The 20619-nt window shown below is 42.4% G+C and overlaps 1 protein-coding gene across 2 annotated transcripts in view; it reads right to left on the minus strand.

Annotated features, from left to right (window-relative positions):
• The window catches only part of ASAP2 (ArfGAP with SH3 domain, ankyrin repeat and PH domain 2), a 133771-nt gene extending 115923 nt beyond the window's left edge, over positions 1-17848 (minus strand). For both annotated transcript variants that reach the window (XM_067544795.1, XM_067544794.1), the window contains exon 1: positions 17592-17848. In XM_067544795.1, coding sequence (XP_067400896.1) covers positions 17592-17717 — 126 coding nt within the window. In that variant the 5' untranslated portion in view covers positions 17718-17848. The remainder of the gene's footprint in view (positions 1-17591) is intronic.
• Between the last annotated feature and the right edge of the window lie 2771 nt (positions 17849-20619).

Raw genomic sequence — 20619 nt, forward strand, 5'->3', positions numbered from 1 at the left:
GCCCCGATGAAGTCTATGTGCTGCACCGGGGTGAGAGTAGACTTCTGCTCGTTGACGAGCAGCCCCAGTCTGGTGCACGTCGCACAGGTGAGCGCCAGGCTGTTTGTCATGTGGGCCCTGGACTTGCCCCGAATCAGCCAGTCGTCCAGGTAGGGGAAGATCTGAACCCCTCTGCGGCGCAGGTGTGCCGCCACCACCGCCATGCATTTTCTAAATACCCTGGGGGCGGACGAGAAGCCGAAGGTTAGGGCCGAGAACGGGTAGTGGCAGCCAGCTACCACAAACCGGAGGAACCGTCTGTAACCGGGAAGGATAGTAATATGAAAATAAGCGTCCTTTAAGTCGAGGGCAGGGTACCAGTCCCCTGGATCTAGAGCGGGAATGATGGAGGCTAGGGAACCCATATGGAACCTGAGGCGTCTGATAAATTTGTTCAGACGGCGGAGGTCTAATATGGGCCTCAGGCCCCCCTTTGCCTTGGGAATGCGCCCTCGGCTGAGGGGGGGACGGAGGTGTGGGTATGCCCATGAGGGCGTGTGCCGCAACCAATGCCTCCGGCATTGACAACCCTTGCAGGGGCACTCCCCCACCCCAAGGAGACGGGGGAAGCTCCCTGCGAGGAGATGCCGGTGCTGGAGTACTCTCCACGGCACGTGGCTGGGGCATTTTCTGACTAGCCCCCGGAACAACCAGCGGCACAGGGGAGTCCTTGGGAATGGCCTCTTGCCGCTTCTTTTTCTTCAGCACTGAAGGTCGCTGGCGCTCCGGTGCCAGGGGGGCGCTGCGCACTGAGGAGACACTCGGTGCTGCCGGGGATCACGCTGGTTCGGAGTCCAGCCGAAGCATGGACTCCATCAGGATGGCCTTCAAGCAGGCGTCCCTCTCCTTCTGGGTCCACGGCTTGAAGGCCTTGCAAATTTTGCATTTGTCCTTTCGGTGCTGCTCCCTGAGACAACGGAGGCAGCAGTCGTGAGGGTCACTCACTGGGAAAGCCTTGCCGCAAGCGGCACAGGCCTTAAAACCGGTTGAGCCAGGCATGGCCCAGCCTTAAGCCCCTGAGGACTATCTATTATCTAACTCTAACACTAACACTTACCTGTCTGTACTTAACTATAAACTAATTAACAATGAACAATGAAGAACGGGAAAGCTACTTGCTGTTAGCAAAAGGCAAACGTTCCAACAACCGTCACGGGCGGAAAAAGGCACTGAGGGCCCCCAGGGCCGGCAGCACCTGATATACCGCGGCATGGGCACGGCACTCCAGGGGGCGCCGGAGCCGGCCCTATGGGGCTTGCTAAGGGCAAAAACGTTCCGGGAACCAGTGCATGGGGCGCATACTCACCTATATGGGAATGGATATGAGCAATCACTCGAAGTAGAAGTGTATTTTTCATGAAGCATTTATATGCCAATGAAATAAAATAATATTTTTGTTACTTTATGTTTCATTAATTACTAAACTGTGCTAACAAATGCCAGAGAATATCAGCATCAAGGTATATTATACATATATATTGATATTCTAATACACTTCATTATTTAAGACAATAATGTCCACATAATACCAAAATCCTTGTCAAGCACAGAACCATAGTGACTGTGTGAGATTTAGTTCACAGAACTGTGGCAATAAAAAACAGTCACAAATATCCAAGTAAAATTAATCATCTTATCCACTCATATTCTTTCCAGTCACCAATCTGAAGCTTTTAGATATACTTAGATTTCCTAAACTTGAACCCTGTGTGTGATAGCAGAGTGTTCTCAATTCAGTGCCCTCTTCTTTAGGATTTAGTCCCTTTGGCACCCCATGACAGCCCAAGCCAACTGTATAGAAGAACAATGGGCCCATGTATTATTTGGGATTTGACTAACTTTTGTTTTGGGAATTATTAGTTAATATGCATTTGTTTACAAAGCACCCATGAGGTTAGGTACTTTGCAGACATTCAAGAATTCCTGCCTCAATGGCCTTACTTGATTTTAATGGTCTTTCACTTCTGTACTTGAAGCACCTAGCTAACACTGCAACAGATTCTGTAAAATTAGGAAAATTAAGGGATTTTGATTAATTTTCCTGAACATAAAATGCACTTACTGCATTTTATTAATGGAAGCCTCTGAGTTCTATGTACATATTTCTGTTAGAAAATGTAATCCTGACTCCCTCCCTATTCTACCTCTCCTTGCTCCCATCATATAAGGAACAAGAATTAATTAATTAACGAAGGAAAGAAGCTTATTATCACTGTCCTGGAAATAACACTTTACTACACAAATACTTCTTTATCCTAATCTTTATATTTAAACAAACATTATATTAAGAGTAAGAATTAATTCAGTGGCACAGGAATCTATTTTGGAGTTACTCTCTACAAAAGACAAGCCCACCACAGTTTCCTTGTTACCATCTGCTTTTAAGTCTGCCAGAGATAGTCTTGAAAGACCATACGCCATTTGTGTTTGTCCTATATTGCAATATTCTTTATTATATCTGTTGTGCTTCTTGAGGCCTGATGCAAAGCCCAGTGATGTCAACAAGAGTCTTTTCTTTGACTTCACTGGACTCTTGGTCAGACTATTTGAGCCAAACACTGGTGTAGCTACACTGAAGTCAATGGAGTCAGTGAAGATTTTAGATTCTTCCAGTAGGTATCTTTTAGAAAATGCCTTAAGTATTTTGGGAAAAAAATAAGTTAATTATATAAAACTCTCTGTTTAAATGAGAGTTATGATAAAGCTAATCACAGTCTATGTAACAAACTGTTCTCTGTAATCTGGAATATATATATAGACAGTAAAACTGACTGGAGCTAATTCCTTCATCTTATTAAGCGTGGAAGAACAAAACATATGTCGCTTGTGGAATAGTTAAATAATCTGCATGTGAGAGTTAGCTGTATTCAACTCAAAACACACTGAAAAATTCATTCTGTAATACACTCAGTTCTTCAGGAGAGCAAAGTGTAGGCTGTTTTCTATTTTTTGTGGACAAAAGATGATCTATAAACAATGAAAGTACAATCACAAACTTATTTTACATAAATCAGTTCCTGATATTTGACTGTACCTGCAGATAGTTTCTCATGGTTCAAATTATCAGGACATAACATCAATATGACTAACCATACAAGTCAGTCAAAATCAAGCTAGTCTGTATAGCCACATATTCCTATTGCTGTTACCCTCAAACTTCCTTCCAATTCCCTACATTTCTTTGTTATCTCCACCTTACACCCGGTCTTAAAAACAGATAGCAAGAGATTACAATGTGTTTTTACAGCACCTAGCACAACTGGTCTTGAGCCTGATTGGGGCCTCTGGGAGCTATTTTAACAGAAGGAAGTAATACAAATCTGTACTCAGAGGCATCTTCATCATCCACATATAAAGCTACCACACTGAAGGGAGACAACAGAAAGTACACAAATTTCTCCAGTATCAACCAGGGTCTGATTTATGCTAACCATGGTATTTTTATCCTCCAGGCAACTGGAGACAACTAAGAGGCATTTCAGGAAGTGAGAAAGAGAGCAAAAAAGGAGACATTCTGCTAAACAGATAGTCTCTAACAAGTATTACAGAAAAGTGGAATCATCTGTCAGAAACTAGTATAAACAGAGGTAAAGTAATTGTCCCTTTAAAAAGAAAGGTGAAATCTAAACATCATCATCAGATTAAATTGCTGAGAGGAGGTGATAGTGAGTTAACAAACAGATGTCCTTACTTATTTTACCAGTAGCAGATTAGATTTTCAAAACTGAAAAGCTAAAAACCTCATTTTCCACCCCACTGACTTGTTTGTTTATTTTTTTCAACTTCATTTTACAAAATAAAATCAACCTATCAGTTTCACTTGCTAGGTCTCATATACCAGCTCAATCATGAAGGTTTAAATACAATCGTTGCCCAATGCTGTAAAATTTTACAACCAATTTTTATCATATGTGATAGCTACCAGATGGTACGCTGTAGTTGATTCTATTCCCTCCTCCTCTCCTCCCTCTCCCCCCCATCATTAGTGGGACAGTGTCGCACATCTGAAAAATTCTGAAATGGGCTTTCAATATTAATACAAACACTTTTATATCAAATGAATTAAAAGATTACATTACAGCATAGTTAATGGAAGATAAACAATATAGTCAGTATACATTTCAGATTAGCTCAGCTTCCGGCAAATAAGCGTTTGATATATTTTAAGATCATCCTCTTCCTTTGGCTACTACACAGGAAGAGAAATCTTTTAATTTCACTTTGTTGATGCTTGGCCAAACTATGACAAGTAGAAAAAGCACTAGAGCTCTCTGTGAACAAATCCAGGAAAGTAGCACCACATTAATTCCCATTTGGGAGAGGGGGTTGTTTGTTTGTTTTTTAAATGTAAGCATACGGACAAATTTTCATACATGGGCACCCAAAACCAGTGGCCATTTGGAGACTCCTTATGGCTTCGTCTCTAGGTGGGCACCCAAAAACATAAACAATCAAAATCAGAGACCACCACTGAAAATGTTGGCCTTATATTCTTTAGAAATGAATAGCAATAAGTACACTGGAATTAAAGGTTTAAGGCAACCATGCTCCTCAGGGAAAGCTTCCCACAGGCCATTAGAGAATGGCAAGTATTTTTTTTTAACCCTTGTAATTATTTGTATATTCTATAGTGACTCTGAAACCAGGTTGTCCATCCACTATCCTCTTGAATGGTACTTAAAATATCCTAATGTTACAAAATCAAATCTGTTTTTCTGCAGTGCAGCCTCAGGCAAGTCACTTAGCCTCTCTGTGCTTCAGTTTCCTACCAATAAAAAGGGAATAATAGTATTTCCACACCTCACAGGGACGTTGTGAGGATAAAAACATTATAAATTGTGTGGCGCTCATATGATGCCCATCACTACAGAATCTTAAGTACCAAAAATAGATACCTAAAACTAGAAGGCACTGAACTATTTGCACATCTAATATTAAATCAATTTAGAATATAGACGAGGGAAGCATGTCATCCACATGATGATATAATCAGGAACAATACAGTTAAACATTAGAGTGAACCAAGCAAAACAAAATGTAGTTTACAGAATATTTAACAATTTAATTGTTAAATGTCACTGGACTCTACACCAGCCCCTTCAGCATTGCTAATGTCAAGTCTACACAGAGCTCAAGATGTGAGAGGACTTTGCTTTCAATTTTTATTGTTGTGTAACATACTCCTACAGTATTGTAAAGGAAAAATGAAAATGATAAAATATATATTCATATGAGCATTGCAAAATTCTACACTACACGCCTTGTAGCTGACAACAGAACTGGTTTCTGTGTATCATCTGCTAAGGAAATTTCCACTCCTATGCCTGTGTTCAAAAGGTAATCCTGTGTGATTGAAAGGGCTTTAAATGATTAGCAAATGCATTTGTTTCCTATATAGCTTCCCTTCAAATAGATTAGAAATTTTACTAGAACTGTATTTTGTCAGAAAGTCTTCACTACCAAGGGACACAAACTTACAGCACGAGAGAACAACCCACATGAAAGTACCCTTAGCTTCAGTACTTCCTTATTTTATTCTATGCCAGCTGAATGTACAACAAAGCCATAAAATTGATTTGTTCAATTATCATGTCTGCTGTTTTGAGGTATTCACATACACACTTAACATAGTGCCCAGACAGAATTATAGACTTCAGGCTGAAATTACACTGATAATCTGATCCTTACTCAGGGTAAAGGAAGGGTTTATGACAGCAGGTGGTTTTATAGAACATATTGCAATTCTTAGACAACACTGTGGCTTAAGAAAAGAGTTTCAGCTTAACTCCTGGCTTTTGTTGGTTTAAATTTATATGCTACAATTGATAACATAGCTGTGAAAGTTTACATGAAAGACCATAACTGCTAAGAGAGATCCGTAAGATTTGACCACATAGCACAAATATTCCACAGTAAACGTTTTTGTGCAACTAAAAAATAAGTATGCACAAAGAGACAATTTGAAAAAATTCCTCAGCACCAGCTTACTTGAGGACTAAGGGCTTGTCTGCACTACAAAATTAGGTCATTTACGTTAGATCGACCTACAGCCACATCAATAATTGAAATCGGCTGTTGGCATCCACATTACTCTCCTTCCGCTGGTGATGCACGTTCTCATGAGAAGCACTTGCACCAACTGAAGCGGGGCATTGTGGGGCACTGACAGCAGTGCAGGGCTCACAGTTGAAGCCCCCTCCCTGCCCCAGGGGGCTAGCAGCTGGAGCTGTGAGCCCAGCAGAGGGCTCAATTTCACAGCAGGGAGAATACATTATTTCACATTTCCTCTCCAGCTCACTGTGGCTCACAGTTGGAGCACCCTCTTCTCTTGGGCTGGTGCCTGGAGCCAGATGTGAAAAAAATAGCAGCCATGAAACTGACAAGAATGTCAATTTTACTGCCTGTAAGCTCCCTGCTGTTAAACTGAGCCATCTCAACTCTGCTGTGAGCCCTGCTGCCACCTCCCAGTGAGGAATTGGGGCGGGAAGGAGAGCCTGAACCCAGCTGCCTCCTAGTGAGGGACTGCAGCGAGGGAAAGAGTCTAAGCGTGGGTGGTGGTGGGCTCTCCTTTAACCCCCAGCCTCAAATCCTTTACCAGGAGGTGGCAGCAGGGCTCCCATGGGCTGCATAGGGCTGACAGCCAACAGGTGATGTAAGTTACACAGTGTCTACACAGACACTGCCTCGACCTAAGCACTACACCTTTTGCAGAGGTGGAGTTATTGGGTCGATGTAGTGGGCAACTTACATTGGCGGGAGCACCATTCTAGTGGAGAGACTTATGTAGTTAGGTCGATGTAAGCTGCCTTACATCGACCTAACTCTGTAGCGTAGATCAGGCCAAAGTCTACTAGTCTGGATGAAAAGGACCAGTACTACCATGCAACCTTAGCCCACCTCCAAGGCCACACACCTATTTAATATGAATTGCCACATCTCCACTCCTTTGCCCATAAGTCAACTTCTGTCCCACCAAATACAGTAATTTTGAAATATACATACAAGTTGAAGTCTGACCAACTCCCTCCTCAACCTCTCTTCCCCTCCGACTAAATGAAATATAGCCTCCCTCTCTGGCTCTCATTGCCCGCTTTAGCTACTATTCTATCCCTCTCCATCTCTTTCCTCTATCACTATACTTTCTTTCTCCCTTCCCTGTCTCCTTCCATCACCCACCAATTCTCCTCACTCACTTTCTCCCTCTATGCTCCCCCCCAGTCTTGGCCCCAGCAAAACTCCCAAATTTTTCCTTCCTTTTCAGTATAGTTTCCTTTGCATTTTCCATGTGCCACCTCCCTGTACTCTCTCAGCCTCCCTTCTGCATCTGAAGTTTCACTGCATCCTTCCTCAAGCTCTTGCCTGTATCCTGATTCCCCTGCATGCCCCTCACTCCCTCCTGCAACTCAGACTCCTCTGGTCCCTTTATTCTTCTACTTCTAAGACCAGGAAGTACAATTTAAAAAATAATTCATGTTAAGGACCCTTGACATTGTCTCCTAAAAATAACTAATTTTAAATCTCCAGAATTAATCTGTAATACACAAATATAATAAACGTAATTGAGAAGGTGAACTCCGAGGGCAGGGTCATTTAATTTCCTCACATTTTTTGGAAGACTAAGCACAGTCAGCACCCAGCAAATAGATTTAAAAAAACAAAAACAAACAGTTCCATACATTGGTTTATGTTCAATCATAAAATATTAGTGCAAAGCTTGCATGCTACGTCAGACAATTCCCCCCTAAAGCCATGCCATTAGATAGGAGACAATTTCAATACAAAATATTGTGATGCATGATATCGGTTACTGTGGTTTGGACAAAAAAATGTATTACATGCAGTGCAGATGACACCAGTACTTAAGGTTGCATGATACTGCCCGTAATAAGCCCCTGTTTTCAGTTTCTTATATCTGACACACTTAAGCCATTTGGGCGTAAGTTTTCCATGCTGGGTAACTGTCTCAGGCTCAATTTTTTTTTTTTATAAAATTTCAGTAAAAAATGGTTAATCCATTTCCAATAAAAGGTTCGGGAAAAATACATTATTTTGCCCATGCTAATAAAAAAGTTGCATGGGCAACATTAAGTCCGTCATTTCTTAACTTTTGTTTGCAAAGTCAAGTGCCCAGTGTTCTTCTATGTAATTTTTGGATGTAATTACAAAAAGACAGTCTTGTTACAATTCACATGGACATTTAATTTGGGGCCTTGTTTCCCACTGCTACAATGCCCCCAACCCCAACTTTATACTGAATGGTTTTTACTCCTCTGCTGCAGTCAGACAGTATGTTGTACTGTCCCTGCATAGATTACTACATGCAGTACCTACATAAATCATAACTAAGAATATAATTTGGTCATGGATTCTGTGACTTTTCTGGCTTTGGCAGTCAGCCCCAGGCAATGGGGCTCCAGCTTTGACTGTCAGCCCCGCTGTGACCATATCCTGATTTTATATTTTTTTCTTACCTGTTCTGTGAATTTTGCTTATTTTTACGGTGACAAAATCGTATTCATAATCATGACAATTAATGCTGCTAATGTTTCTAGCATTTGGCACTTGCAGAAGAGCAAAACACGTGCAATGCCAATGACTTCAAAGGAATTGTACCCACTAATTCTGAGGCTGAATTTGGTCCTTTGTATCTATCACTAAAAAGGCAAATGGGGAAAACTAGCAAATGAATAACATCAGTTCCCTAGCAGGGCAAGCTGCTGCAAGTGCACCTTCATAGCACTTTCCATACTCTGTTTTTCTTTTTTGTAACCCTGTCCATCTGCCACTCACATATGGCTCCCAACACACCCCTCCTGTGCCTCCAAGCATCTGTCCTCGTCCTCCTCCTCCATCCCCCTGCAATGGCTTCATTTCCCCATCCTTGTTACCAACTTACCTCGAAATTTCCCACCAACTCTATCTGTTCTTCTTCCTCCCCCCTCCTCCTCCCACTAGCCCAAATCCAGATGCCACAGCCACATACACTCTCCTCTGCCTACTCCCTCCTCACCTCTGCTGACAATCCTGGCCTTCCCTCCATTCCCCAACCTTTCCACCTCCCACACCTGTATCTGCCACCACCTCCACCCCTCTCATATCAACATTCCTAACCTCACACCCATCCTCCTTTTTCTCTGCTCCCTCCTCCTCTTCTCTTGCCATCTCTAGAATTCCCACTCAATCTCTAAAAGATCATAACCCTCCATAATTCATATCTTGCTCCCCCTCTGGCTCTCACAGAGACCTGGATCCCTTTATCTGACACTGCCACTACAACTGCCCTCTCTTATGGAGACCTCTTCTTCTCTCACTCCTCATACTGGATCAGACTGTGGTGGGGATATTGGGCTTCTCTCCTATTCCTGAAGCTTTGAACCGCTCTCCCCACTCTCCCCCCATGAGAGAGTACAGGGAGTGAGTAGGTGAGCCTGCAATCTAGTCACTTAGATGCTAATTAGTGCAGGAGAAGCTGATTAGGGGTAATTATCTGATCAGGCTGGTGGGCTGCTGGGATAAAGAACTCAACTGGCCCCCATCAGCCAAGCGCTAATAAAAGAGGCACAAGAAGGAAATGCAGGGGGTGGGGAAGAAATAGAGCTAGCCATGTCTAGTCATAGAGGTCTGAGAATAGGAAGATCTCTATTCCGCTCAGGTCCTGCTGAGAGGGACTAAAGCTCAGCAAATATTGTAAGTCGGTGGGAACATGGGGGACTGTGGTGATATTGGTGAAGGGAAATCAAAGTAAAGTTTCACTGAGAGCACACTTGGTGGAATCTGCCATTTCTGCAGGGAAGAGGACAGGGGCAGAGATAGGCCCTTCCCACTTTTTCTCCACTTCTAGAGAGCAGTGCTTCCAGTTCTTCTCTCCTCCAAGTTGCTGTCATCTACTATCCACCCAACCTCTCCATCAGCCTCTCTCTCTCTCTGATTTCAACTCTTGGTCCTCTCTTCTCAGATTCTCCCATACTCATCCTCAGAGACTTTCATTTCCATGGTGACCCATCGGACTCTTTAGCTGCATGTTTCCTTGCTCTCATCTCTTCATTTCACCTGCAAATTTGATTTAACTCTTCCCCTCAGCAAAAGGCCAATAACTTAACTTTGGTCTTCACCAAGCACTGCTCTCTCTCTCTCTATTCTCTTAATAGTGAGTTTCCCCTCTCTGACCACCAGTTGGTCTCTTTCAGCATCACCCATCAGCTCCTCACCCTCCACCTACACACACTCACTCTGCTTTTCCATGACTTCCAGCCCATCAGTGAGGATGTCTCATGCTCACAGCTCTCTCCTGCCTCCGCATGATTGTGGATTCTCTCCATGTTTCACTCTCCTTCATCTTTGTCTCTTTTTCCCCTCTCTTCCAGTGCAAGTTTCGCCCTGCCAACCCTCTGCCCTGGCCCATTCCCAACATCTGCTTCCCCTGCCCCTAACTCTAGCACTATGGAGTCTCTGGCAGAAGTCTCATGACCAGGCTGCTTTCCTCTACTATAAATTCATTCTCTCCTCCTCCAGTTCTGCCATCTTACTAGCTAAACAACTCAACTACTCCAAATTAACTGAAATCCCACACCCACAATCTCAACCCCCTTTTCACTACCTTTGACTCACTCCTCAAACCCTCCTCTCTTCTGCTTCTTCCATTTCTTTCTCTCTGACAAGGATCTCAATTACTTCCAAGGGAAAACTGATAAAATATTTTGTGCTTTTTTTCCCCTCCCCTTGCCCTCTGACAACTCTCTTCTGCTCCCCTCTTCTCTAATCCCCCACTTTCCCAGTGACCTCCCCACCCCATCTCCTGATTTCTCTCACTCACTCATCTCCTTCCTCACACTTTTTTAGTCCTCTCATTCCTGCACAACTTGCCTCTCCAGCCACTGTCCCATCTCTATTTCATCTCTAAGATTGTTGAACATGCTGTCTACAATCACTGCCTGGAGTCTCTCTTCCCCAGTTCCATCCTAGACCCCCTCCAATCCAGTTTTCAGCCCTTACACTCCACTGAAACTATTCTCACCAAGGTCTCTAATGGCCTCCTGCTAGCCAAAGCTCAGAACCAGTACTCCACCCTTAATCTCCTTGACCTATCAATCACCACTTCTTCTTGAAACCTTGTTCTCACCTGGCTTCTGTGACTCTGTCCTCTCCTAATTCTCTCCTTACCTCTCTAACTGCTTCTTGAGCCCTGTCCTTCAGAAGATCCTCCTTATCCCCCTCAAACTTTCTGTGGAGGTTCCTTGCGGGCTCTGTCTCTTCTCCCTCTATATGTCATCTTTGGATAACCTCATGTGCAAATACAGATTCAGCTACCATCTCTGTACTGACCACTCACAGGTCTACCTCACTACTTCAGACCAGTTTCCTGTACAAATTAATATCTCAAGCTGTCACCTCTCCCTGTAGGAGTCTAGCCATCAGCTCAAGTGTAACATAGCTAAAACAGAGCTTTTACTCTTTCCCAAATCCTCCTCGCTCTCTTTTCTCAATTACTCTAGACAACACCATCACCCTGCCTGTGACTCAGACTTGCAACCTGGGTGTCATCTTCAACTCAGACTTCTCTTTGGGTCCTCATATCCAGGCCATGTCTAAATCTTGCAGATTTTTTCTGCATATTATCTCTAAGATGTGGCCTTTCTTATCCACCTGCACAGCTAAAACTCTCATCCAGCTCTTCTCATTTTGATTCTCAATTATTACAACATCTTTTTCTCTAGCCTTAACAAATGCAATCTTGCTTTGCTCATATCCTTTCAGAATGCTGCTGCAAAGATCATTTTCCTATCCCGTCACTTTGACCACGTCACTCTCTCCTCACATCCCCTGACTGGCTCCCGCTTCTCTATCACATCAAACATAAGCTACTTGTCTTCACTGTCAAGCTCATCCCCATCCTACCTATGATCCGTCCCCAGATATCAACTCTTACCTCCAACCAGCCCACATTGCCAGTCTCCATTGTCCACTTGTTAAATTCCCAAACAAGAAACTTTGTGGTTTCTCTCATGCTGACCCTCATACTCAGGAGAAGCTCCCTGTGAACATCTGCAAAATTAACTCATTATCTTCCTTTTCCATGATGCCTACAATTAACAACAGTTAGGTTGCTGGTGCACTGATACCGCTGCCTATGATGCTGACTAATACGGTTTCATTGTTTCCTTGGATTCCCCCATCTGTTTGTATCCAGCTGTTTTCTCTTGTCTTACACTTAGACTGTAAGCTCTTTGGGGAAGAAACTGATTTTTTGTTCTATGTTTATAAAACATGTAGCATAATGGGGTCCATATCCATGACTAGGGCTCCTATTTATACTACCACTACCATTCCCATTAATAATAAGATAGTAGGAAGAGAAAAAAAAAGAAAAATGTAAAGATGAAAAATTAGAATCTGCTCATGTTAATCAAAAACAAGTTCATTGAGCCCAGAAAGGCTAATTCTGCTACTGAGAAGTAGCAAGAGAGATAAGAGCGAAATCACACTGCAGCATGATTCTCTGGAAATTATACACCTCCCCATTTTTTTGGGAGGGATGAGTGAGGGGAAATATTGAGGGTGAAGAATTTAGGTATCAGGCAGGACTAAAGCAAGTTTCATAGTGAACCTACATGACTTATCAAGTTTAACTGACTTAACATCCTACACACTACAAAAGGTTTTCAGTCCATATTTAAGAGCTAAATTCGATTCTTTGACACGTGAATACAGCTCCAGCTAAAGTCCTAGAATTTAGCCCTAAGACTAAACAGAATGTGTGTGTGTTTTGCTACTCCATGTGCATTCAGAGTCATGTCTCCTTACTGACATGGATAAGTTTTTACTGCTTTTTACTCGTTAGGCCTCCAAAGCTACTACAGCTAATACAGAGCAAGCTGGATTCTATCATTTTTGTGCATTACAGTTACTTAGCAAGTTTCAGTCAGTTACACCTCTCCAAACCCACACAAACTCAATTTTGGCCTGCAAAACCTTTATTATAGGGGATGATGAGGTAAAAAATGTATTGTGACTGAGAGCACCCAGCGTGAGGTTGTGGGGCTGACAGTTATGGCCTCATTGCGACACAATCATGGGATCTCTATAATGCCATTTTCAAATTAGAACCAAACTTTAAGAGGAAATGATTGAGATGAGAGAAAAATCAATACCCACACCACCATTTAAATTTAGTTCTGGGCTAAGCTATATGTAGGGGGCTTGATACAACCAGCCTCCCTTAAAATTAATTTCTTTAATTCATAGTCCATCAGCAATAATCCAGCAAGAGATTTAAAGAAACTCAAAAATAAAATTAAATATTAAAATATTCTGCACTACTATGAAAAAGGACACTCATGGTAGATAAAAGGCAGAATTAAAAGCCATTATTAATATAGTGTTTACAACACTAATTTCTCAGATTTTGAACTCCACTATCCTGAAATTTCTGTACGCATGCGTGCGCGCGCACACACACACAAAACCATAAATTTTATTTTCAAAATGAAAAATCCATTAAACTAATGTGACATTTGCCTCCATCACACTCTTCATTCTGTTTATGTATTATGCCCCTTTCTGCTGCCCTTCGTTTCTTCTGTCTACTTCTGTTCTTTATACATTTTTATTCTGTGCTCATCACACAGTAACTGAGCACTTTCCAGTTGCACATTAAGTGACGTAACTAACATCTGCCACGTGTGGACTATTCTCTCATCCTCTCCCCGGGAGGAGAATTGAATGTGCAACAGAATATTTTGTTTTGGTAGGGTTGTTTCTTTGTTTATAAGGGATATGCGTGTTGCTACACGTTTATAAGTTAGAGAAAACAAGCTTGAAGAAGTGTGCCTTGCGCACTTATTTAGACTGAAAGCATTTTGGAGCAGGGACTGTCTACTGCTCTGTTTGTACAGCACCTAGCACAATGGGGCCCTGTTCTCACTTGGTCCCTGGGCACTACCATAATAAATATGATAAATAATCAAAAATAAGTATTTGGTTCTTACAGATTTCAGCACCAGCCTTTGCTATATACAACTTTTTTAAAAATCCACTCACAAAACACAAACATGGATTCCAGCCATCACTAAATGAGTCTATGAAATAACAATTACTAAAATTTTTCATGACCTCCATGATTAGTGGCCTCTCCCAGAATTCACTACAGTTGATGGTCTTTTTTTCCTTTATTTAAGTCACAATATAAAAAAAGAGAGAAGCAGGTGTTCTTAGCAATAGCAATGGTAATGTCAGCCTTTTGCTACTGAATGTGCACAGCCTTAAAAAGTCATTTCAATTTGTAGGCCTTGCTACAATATGGGCATCTGGAACCCGTACTAGAAATAGTAAGCTTACAAATGTTAATCTGTTTTTAAATTAGATTACTGATTTTGAACACGCCCTCCCTCAAACATATGACCGAGTTGGCAGACACTAATTTAAAACTTGTTTAAACTTACTCATTATTACATATGCAAAGATTAGAAAGTATGATATGAAGTGCTGATCCTCAGCAGTGCTGCGCACTAGCAATTTGATTTCATTGGGGGCTGCAGATGCTCAGCACCTCTCAGGACAGCGTCCTAAGTATGAAAAAATTACAGGAATTGTGGAATCACTTATCTTGTACAACAATATTGATATCGATATATATGAGCGGGCCTTTCCTAACTTCCTTTCTACTAGCAGCAACAAACACTGATCAGATTCTTGTTCTCAAATAACACAGCACAAATAGTCCAGAAGGGAAGGAAAAAGGGAAGCCGGCTTTTTGTTTAATGATTTCTGCAAACTGTCCATCATTTTTCTGATCTACTCACTGGCAGAAGCTGGAAAACTGCTCCCATCTCATCTTCAAAAGAAACTTTAAAGGGGAGGTTCAGTCATTAATTAAATTTAAAATCAGATAATTAGCAGATAGCGTAAGATGGAACTACAACTATTCTACAATCCACCAGTTTTGTAAGTGTTCAGTTAGCAAACTAGTTCTTTCGTGTCCATTTATTAGCTGAAATCCAAACACTACCCAGTAGTCTGAACAATATTCCTTTCCCCACCCACTGCAAACACTGCATTCCTAACCTGTACACGGGTATATAATCCGATTTCCTAGATTTTAGTACCATACTGTATGAGATAGTTTAGTTAGCACATTACATGCTGAAAACATATATACTGATATTTCAAAGTATCTATAGTATAGTTAGTGAAAACAAAACAGATTTGTCACATTTACTTTACATTTTCAACTACAAGCTTTACTAAGCAGTGGTTTATGTCACTGATAAACTAGGTTCTATCACACCTCTAGAAAAAAATGTTGCTTTCTCTATTAGGCAACATTTAAGCAGTTTTTTACCAAAGCAACCAGACAGACCACCAAACATGAAGGATGTGAATGTAAAAAAAAAATGAATTACTGTACTATAAATATGAATCCTGATTTTATAGATTTAAACCTATTCTTAATTCTTGAGAGTTTAAAAAAAAAAGTACTCAATTTAATTAAATAATGTCAGGCTCTCAGTAGGAACAACCTATTGCTGATGTTTTGCCAAAATAGCTAAAGAAATTAATGGCAGTAGATAAGCAGAGTGACTGCCAATACAACCTCTAATGCAAACTTGTAAAATTCTACTCATCCTGAGCAAGTAATATGACAGAGGAGCAAAATATTGGTTGTATTCATCATCATTATAATCGTTGTCATATAGAATAGATGAGCAGATTTTTTGCCTGAGCTAGTAAGTTTTCTTGGCCATTTTGCTAGGCTTCTCTAAAGAAGGTTTGTCAAATACCTGCAACCTCTAAAGATGCAATTTGAGATCTAACACACTGATTGTGTTGCTTTGAAACCAACCAGCAATGAATGTATCATTGGTCAGACCTGCAAACAAACATCTGGTAGACAGACTAAATAAAACAGGAACCAAAGATGTTCAAGTTTATAATGTACATCATTCTCCTGATTGTAAATAAAAGTGAAGTTTTCAAGAACATTGTTAATTCATTCACATCAGACCCCCCAAAAATGAGTAAACCAGTAGGACCAACTGCACATATTAAAATAATGAATTTTGGGTGCTTGACACCTGAGATTGGCTTAAAAATCATGACATTTTTAAAAATAATATATGTTGTTGGCTTTTTTTTAATTTGCCTTATTTTTAAGGCTTTAGGGTTCACATTTTTAAGTTTTTCCTCAACAACTGGGAGGGCTAGAAACTCACTCTTTTTAGGGGGAAAAAAAAAAAAAAGAAAGCTGAGATATTCACATAATGGTATATTTCCTAGAGACCTGGCTTTTAAAAATATGTAAATAAAAAAAATATTATGAGACCTGATAAAAACCAGGAGAGTTGACAACACTACTTACAGTCACTTGTGTTAAACCTAAGTAATTTCATTCACTGTTCATTTGTGTTTAGTCAAATTCAGGCAGAAAAAAGGCATTCACGTTTATAAATAGTCTGAAAAATGTTGCCATTGAAATTTAATTGCTGACCTTAAAATCAGATGAACAAGGTATAATTAAATACAGGTATTTAAGAGTAAGTTTGTGTGGAGAGGCAAATTACTTTAGGAGCAAAATAGTAATTCCTTCCATGCAGATTTTTAATTCAAAACCACAAAGTCTAGGGTTTAAGAACCAGCAAAACAGGAAAATCCTGAAAAAGGCATTTAAACAAAAACTGCTCTGTTTTGGTCACATACTTAGGATATTTATATAATTGATAGCTTATGGCATTTTTTTGTCCAGAGGGAAACTTCAAAGCTAGTGGTTTACAAGATTTTTGTTTAACTGATTTTTTTAAACATAAACATACTGCAACATAAGCAAAACCAGACTGATGTAACAGGTAGATAGATAGAACAAATTAATCTACAGGGCAAACAAGATTATTTTGTTCACAAGTTAGTTCGGAGAGGTTACTGCTACAATCCAAATATGCCGAAGCGTTTTTATTTTGTTACACATCTGACAAGAGACAAGGTGGGTTCTCGTTGGGCTCAGACCTATCCCAAATCTCGGTCTCCTTTGAAGGAGGAGGGAAGAGACAGACTCCAGACCAGTCGTCCCTCCTCAGTTTTTTGGGAGTGTTTTTGTTTTCTCTGCAGTCTCCCTCAACGGCGAGGGAGTTGCAAAGAGGAAATTTCAAATTTATTTTCAGAAAAACCAACACACACAAAAAACCTTCTCCGTGAGCCAGACACAGCTTCCTTCCCCTCCCCAGGGGCAGCCAGACACACCCGGCGGGGATGGGGCCGATCGCAGCCCCTGTATGTCAGGCTGAGGGGGACACAGCCCCCCGCCCCAACGCCTGGGGGAGGCAGCCATAGCCCCCTCCCCGCCGGAAGAGAGTGTCCGAGCCCCGGGAGACTCGCGGGGGGGAGACGGAGAGGTCAATCCCCGAGCGCCGGGCCAGCCGCTCCCGGCTCCGAGCGGCGCCTCCCCAGCAGCAGGCAGCGGCGAGCGCCTTGTTCGTCCCCGCCGCGGCTGGGAGCGCGCGGCGCCAGGCCGGAGGGGCGCCGCAGCCCGTCCCCGCCCGAGCTGCCCCCCCCCCGGCTCTCACCTCCTCGATGGCCGCCACAGTGTTCCGGCACTGAGCCATCCGCGTGGTGAAGTTGGAGGCGGTGGGCGACTTGTAATCCTCATTGGTCTCGGCCACGAATTCCGACACGGAGATCTGGTCCGGCATGGCGGGGCGGGGACGGGCGGCTCCGGCGGAGGGGAGGGGAGGGGGCTCCCCGCTTACATTGCTCAGCAACCGGCGGCAGCGCCCTCCTCACACACCCCGCGGTCTGGCTGCTGTGTGTATGTGTGTGTGTGTGCTGTTCTCTCCTGCGCCCGCCCGCACAAGGATTGGAAATTCCCCGCAGCCGCACTCACTCCCTCCCTCCTCCCTGCCGGTCACCCGCGGGGAGGGGGGGGGGGGGGGGAACGACACACTGCTGCACGCCCAGCCCCTCCCCTCCGCAGTACATAGTCGGGAGTGGACACTAGACGCCTCCCCCCGCAGCACAGACGGGGGCTGTTACAGAGCTCTGCTAGCCGCACCTAGGGTGACGCGATCTCCCGATTTTATAGGGACAGCCCCCCCGGCAGGGCTTTGTCTTATATAGGCGCCTATTGCCTCCCACCCCCGGTTTTTCACACTTGCTATCTCCTCACCCTATCCCCATCACATCGGCTGGTGGAGGTCACCACACACCCTTCCCCATCACACACTGGGGAGAATTGCTACACCCCCCCTCTGTGGTCACACACTGAGGGAGGCCATCACAAACCCACCTCTCCCTATCGCACACTGGGGGGAAGCCACTACCAACCCATCCTCTCCCCAACATCACACTGGGAAAGTTGCCATACACCTCTCCCAATCACACATGGGGGGAGGTCACTACTACACTGCTGCCCTCCCTCATCACACACTGAGTGGTGGAGGCCACTAAACACCCCTCCCTAGTCATATGCTCTGGGAGGCTATTACACAACTCTCCAACCCACCCCTCAATCCCACACTGGAGAAGACTGCTACACACCATCCCCAATCACACACTGTGGGAGGCCACAACACAACTCTCCCTTCTCTCATCACACACTGGGGGAGGACACCATACAATCCTGCTCATTCCCATCACTCACTAGGAGAACTGGGGCCACCACTCACCCATGACTTCCCCAGTTATACGCAAGTGGGGTGCTGGCACACACTCACACTGAGTGCAGCTGCCAGACATCTCCCAGATTACATATTGAGTGTGGGGGCTGCCACACATTTCTCCTTTCTCTGATCACACACACTGACAAAAGATAGAAAATAAAAATCATGCAATAAATTATACCTGTAAAGCTGAGATAAAAATATCTTTGTTATAATGAAATCAATCAGTGCATGCATACTGTATATCAGTAATGTAATGGTCAAATACATTACAAGAAGTTTGTAAATATCCCAGGTAAAAGCACTATAAATCCAAGAAATTCACAGTTCAGGTTAAAGAAAGCTAAACATTAAGGTATGGAAATGCAATTAAGGCACCCATACAACCTTAACTCTGCCCTATTGTTGCCATGAGAAAAAAGCATAAGAGAAAACTATCCAATCTTTCATAATCAATTTAATCTAGTTTAGGGTCATGAAAGTTAAAATGCCTTAATCATAATTGTATGTTTATTGCATAGTGTCAATAGGGTCAAAGACATCAACAAAAGCTAAATTTCTTAAGGGTCCCATTTAAAAATTAATATTAATTCATAAACTAACATTTATTTGTAAATTCTTAGAAATGTAATTCTGTACTGAAAGAGTACGTGTTGTAAATTTGGGGAGGATACACTATTTTTCACACATAATAACTGAAAGGTTGAATCCCTGCTTGAATGACAAAACAACTCAACTTTAACTATGAAGTCACAAACAGCACTTCTATAATACACTCAATTACTGTAGTTATGACGGTTGCAAAAGGGCAGTTAGAGGGGCATAAAGCTTGTGTTACAAAGTATAGAAATAGTACCTACAGCAGTGGTTCTCAACCTATTTACCACTGTGAGCCGTGTATGCAGCTATTTATGTGGGCCACATCCACACAATAGATATACTACTTGTATGACTTGAGGACGTCACATGGACTGCACCTGTGTGCTGATTGGACCGCAAGTGGCCTGTGGGTTGAGAACCTCTGATTTACAGCATAGATTAACTAAATTTCTTTGAGGCCAAAAGTTCCAGAGGGATAGCTGTATTAGTCTGTATACAGCAAAAATAAAGTGCTTGCTACAGGACTCTCGTTGTTTTTGAGGCCAAAGGCTCTCAGGACTTTTCCCAGATTATTAGCCCAGGGTTTCGGGTATGTCCCTGGAAGTCTGTGATTTGTCCAATGATCTTTTCTCTCATTTCCATTCATTTTGTGTCATTATTATTTATGATTATGTATTGGTATGTTTTTAAAAATCAGCACAGGTGTCCAGAACATTAGGCAAGCAACATTTTTGTAGTTTGTAAAAAAATCCAAGTAAATAAATATGGGGCCAGCAGGTTATTACCACTTTCTGAACCTGTATCAGCTTTTGTTAGCAAAGGAGACAATACAATTCATAGTATTTTTTTTTCTTTTAACATAATGAGAAAGAGCCTTCAACAGCATATCCTATGCTGATCATGGCAAAGTAAGTGATGGACTGTGACCATCTCTCTTCCTATTTTTTCTTTTTCCTACTCCCCTACCCTTACTGATTCCTTTACTCTTACTAACTTCTCCAGTCATGCCATTCTTCTCCCTACCTTTACACCTCATTTAAAACCAACAACAATTGTTCACCATATTCATTTGCTTGTAAGTTCTATCCCCAAACTTTCGTTGGTTTTGTGTCTTATAAGCCTTTGTATTAAAGCCGTTATGATAGGGTACCCAGAGCATTGTAGGATGGAGCCAGAACCTACCCTCCCTTACTTCCTGTTTTAGTCAGTGGGAGTTTTCTCCCCACTCTGCTGTGATTTAGTTAAATAACCACAGCAACTTCCCAACCTGCAATCCTGTGAGTAGACTTATTTTGGTGCACTGAGCAGTGCCTTTACAAAAAGACACAATCCTACT

The sequence above is a fragment of the Emydura macquarii genome, unplaced genomic scaffold (genome assembly GCF_026122565.2).
Source record: "Emydura macquarii macquarii isolate MOO-44397 ecotype Brisbane River unplaced genomic scaffold, CSIRO-AGI_Emac_v2 contig_1027, whole genome shotgun sequence".
NCBI lineage: Eukaryota > Metazoa > Chordata > Testudines > Chelidae > Emydura > Emydura macquarii.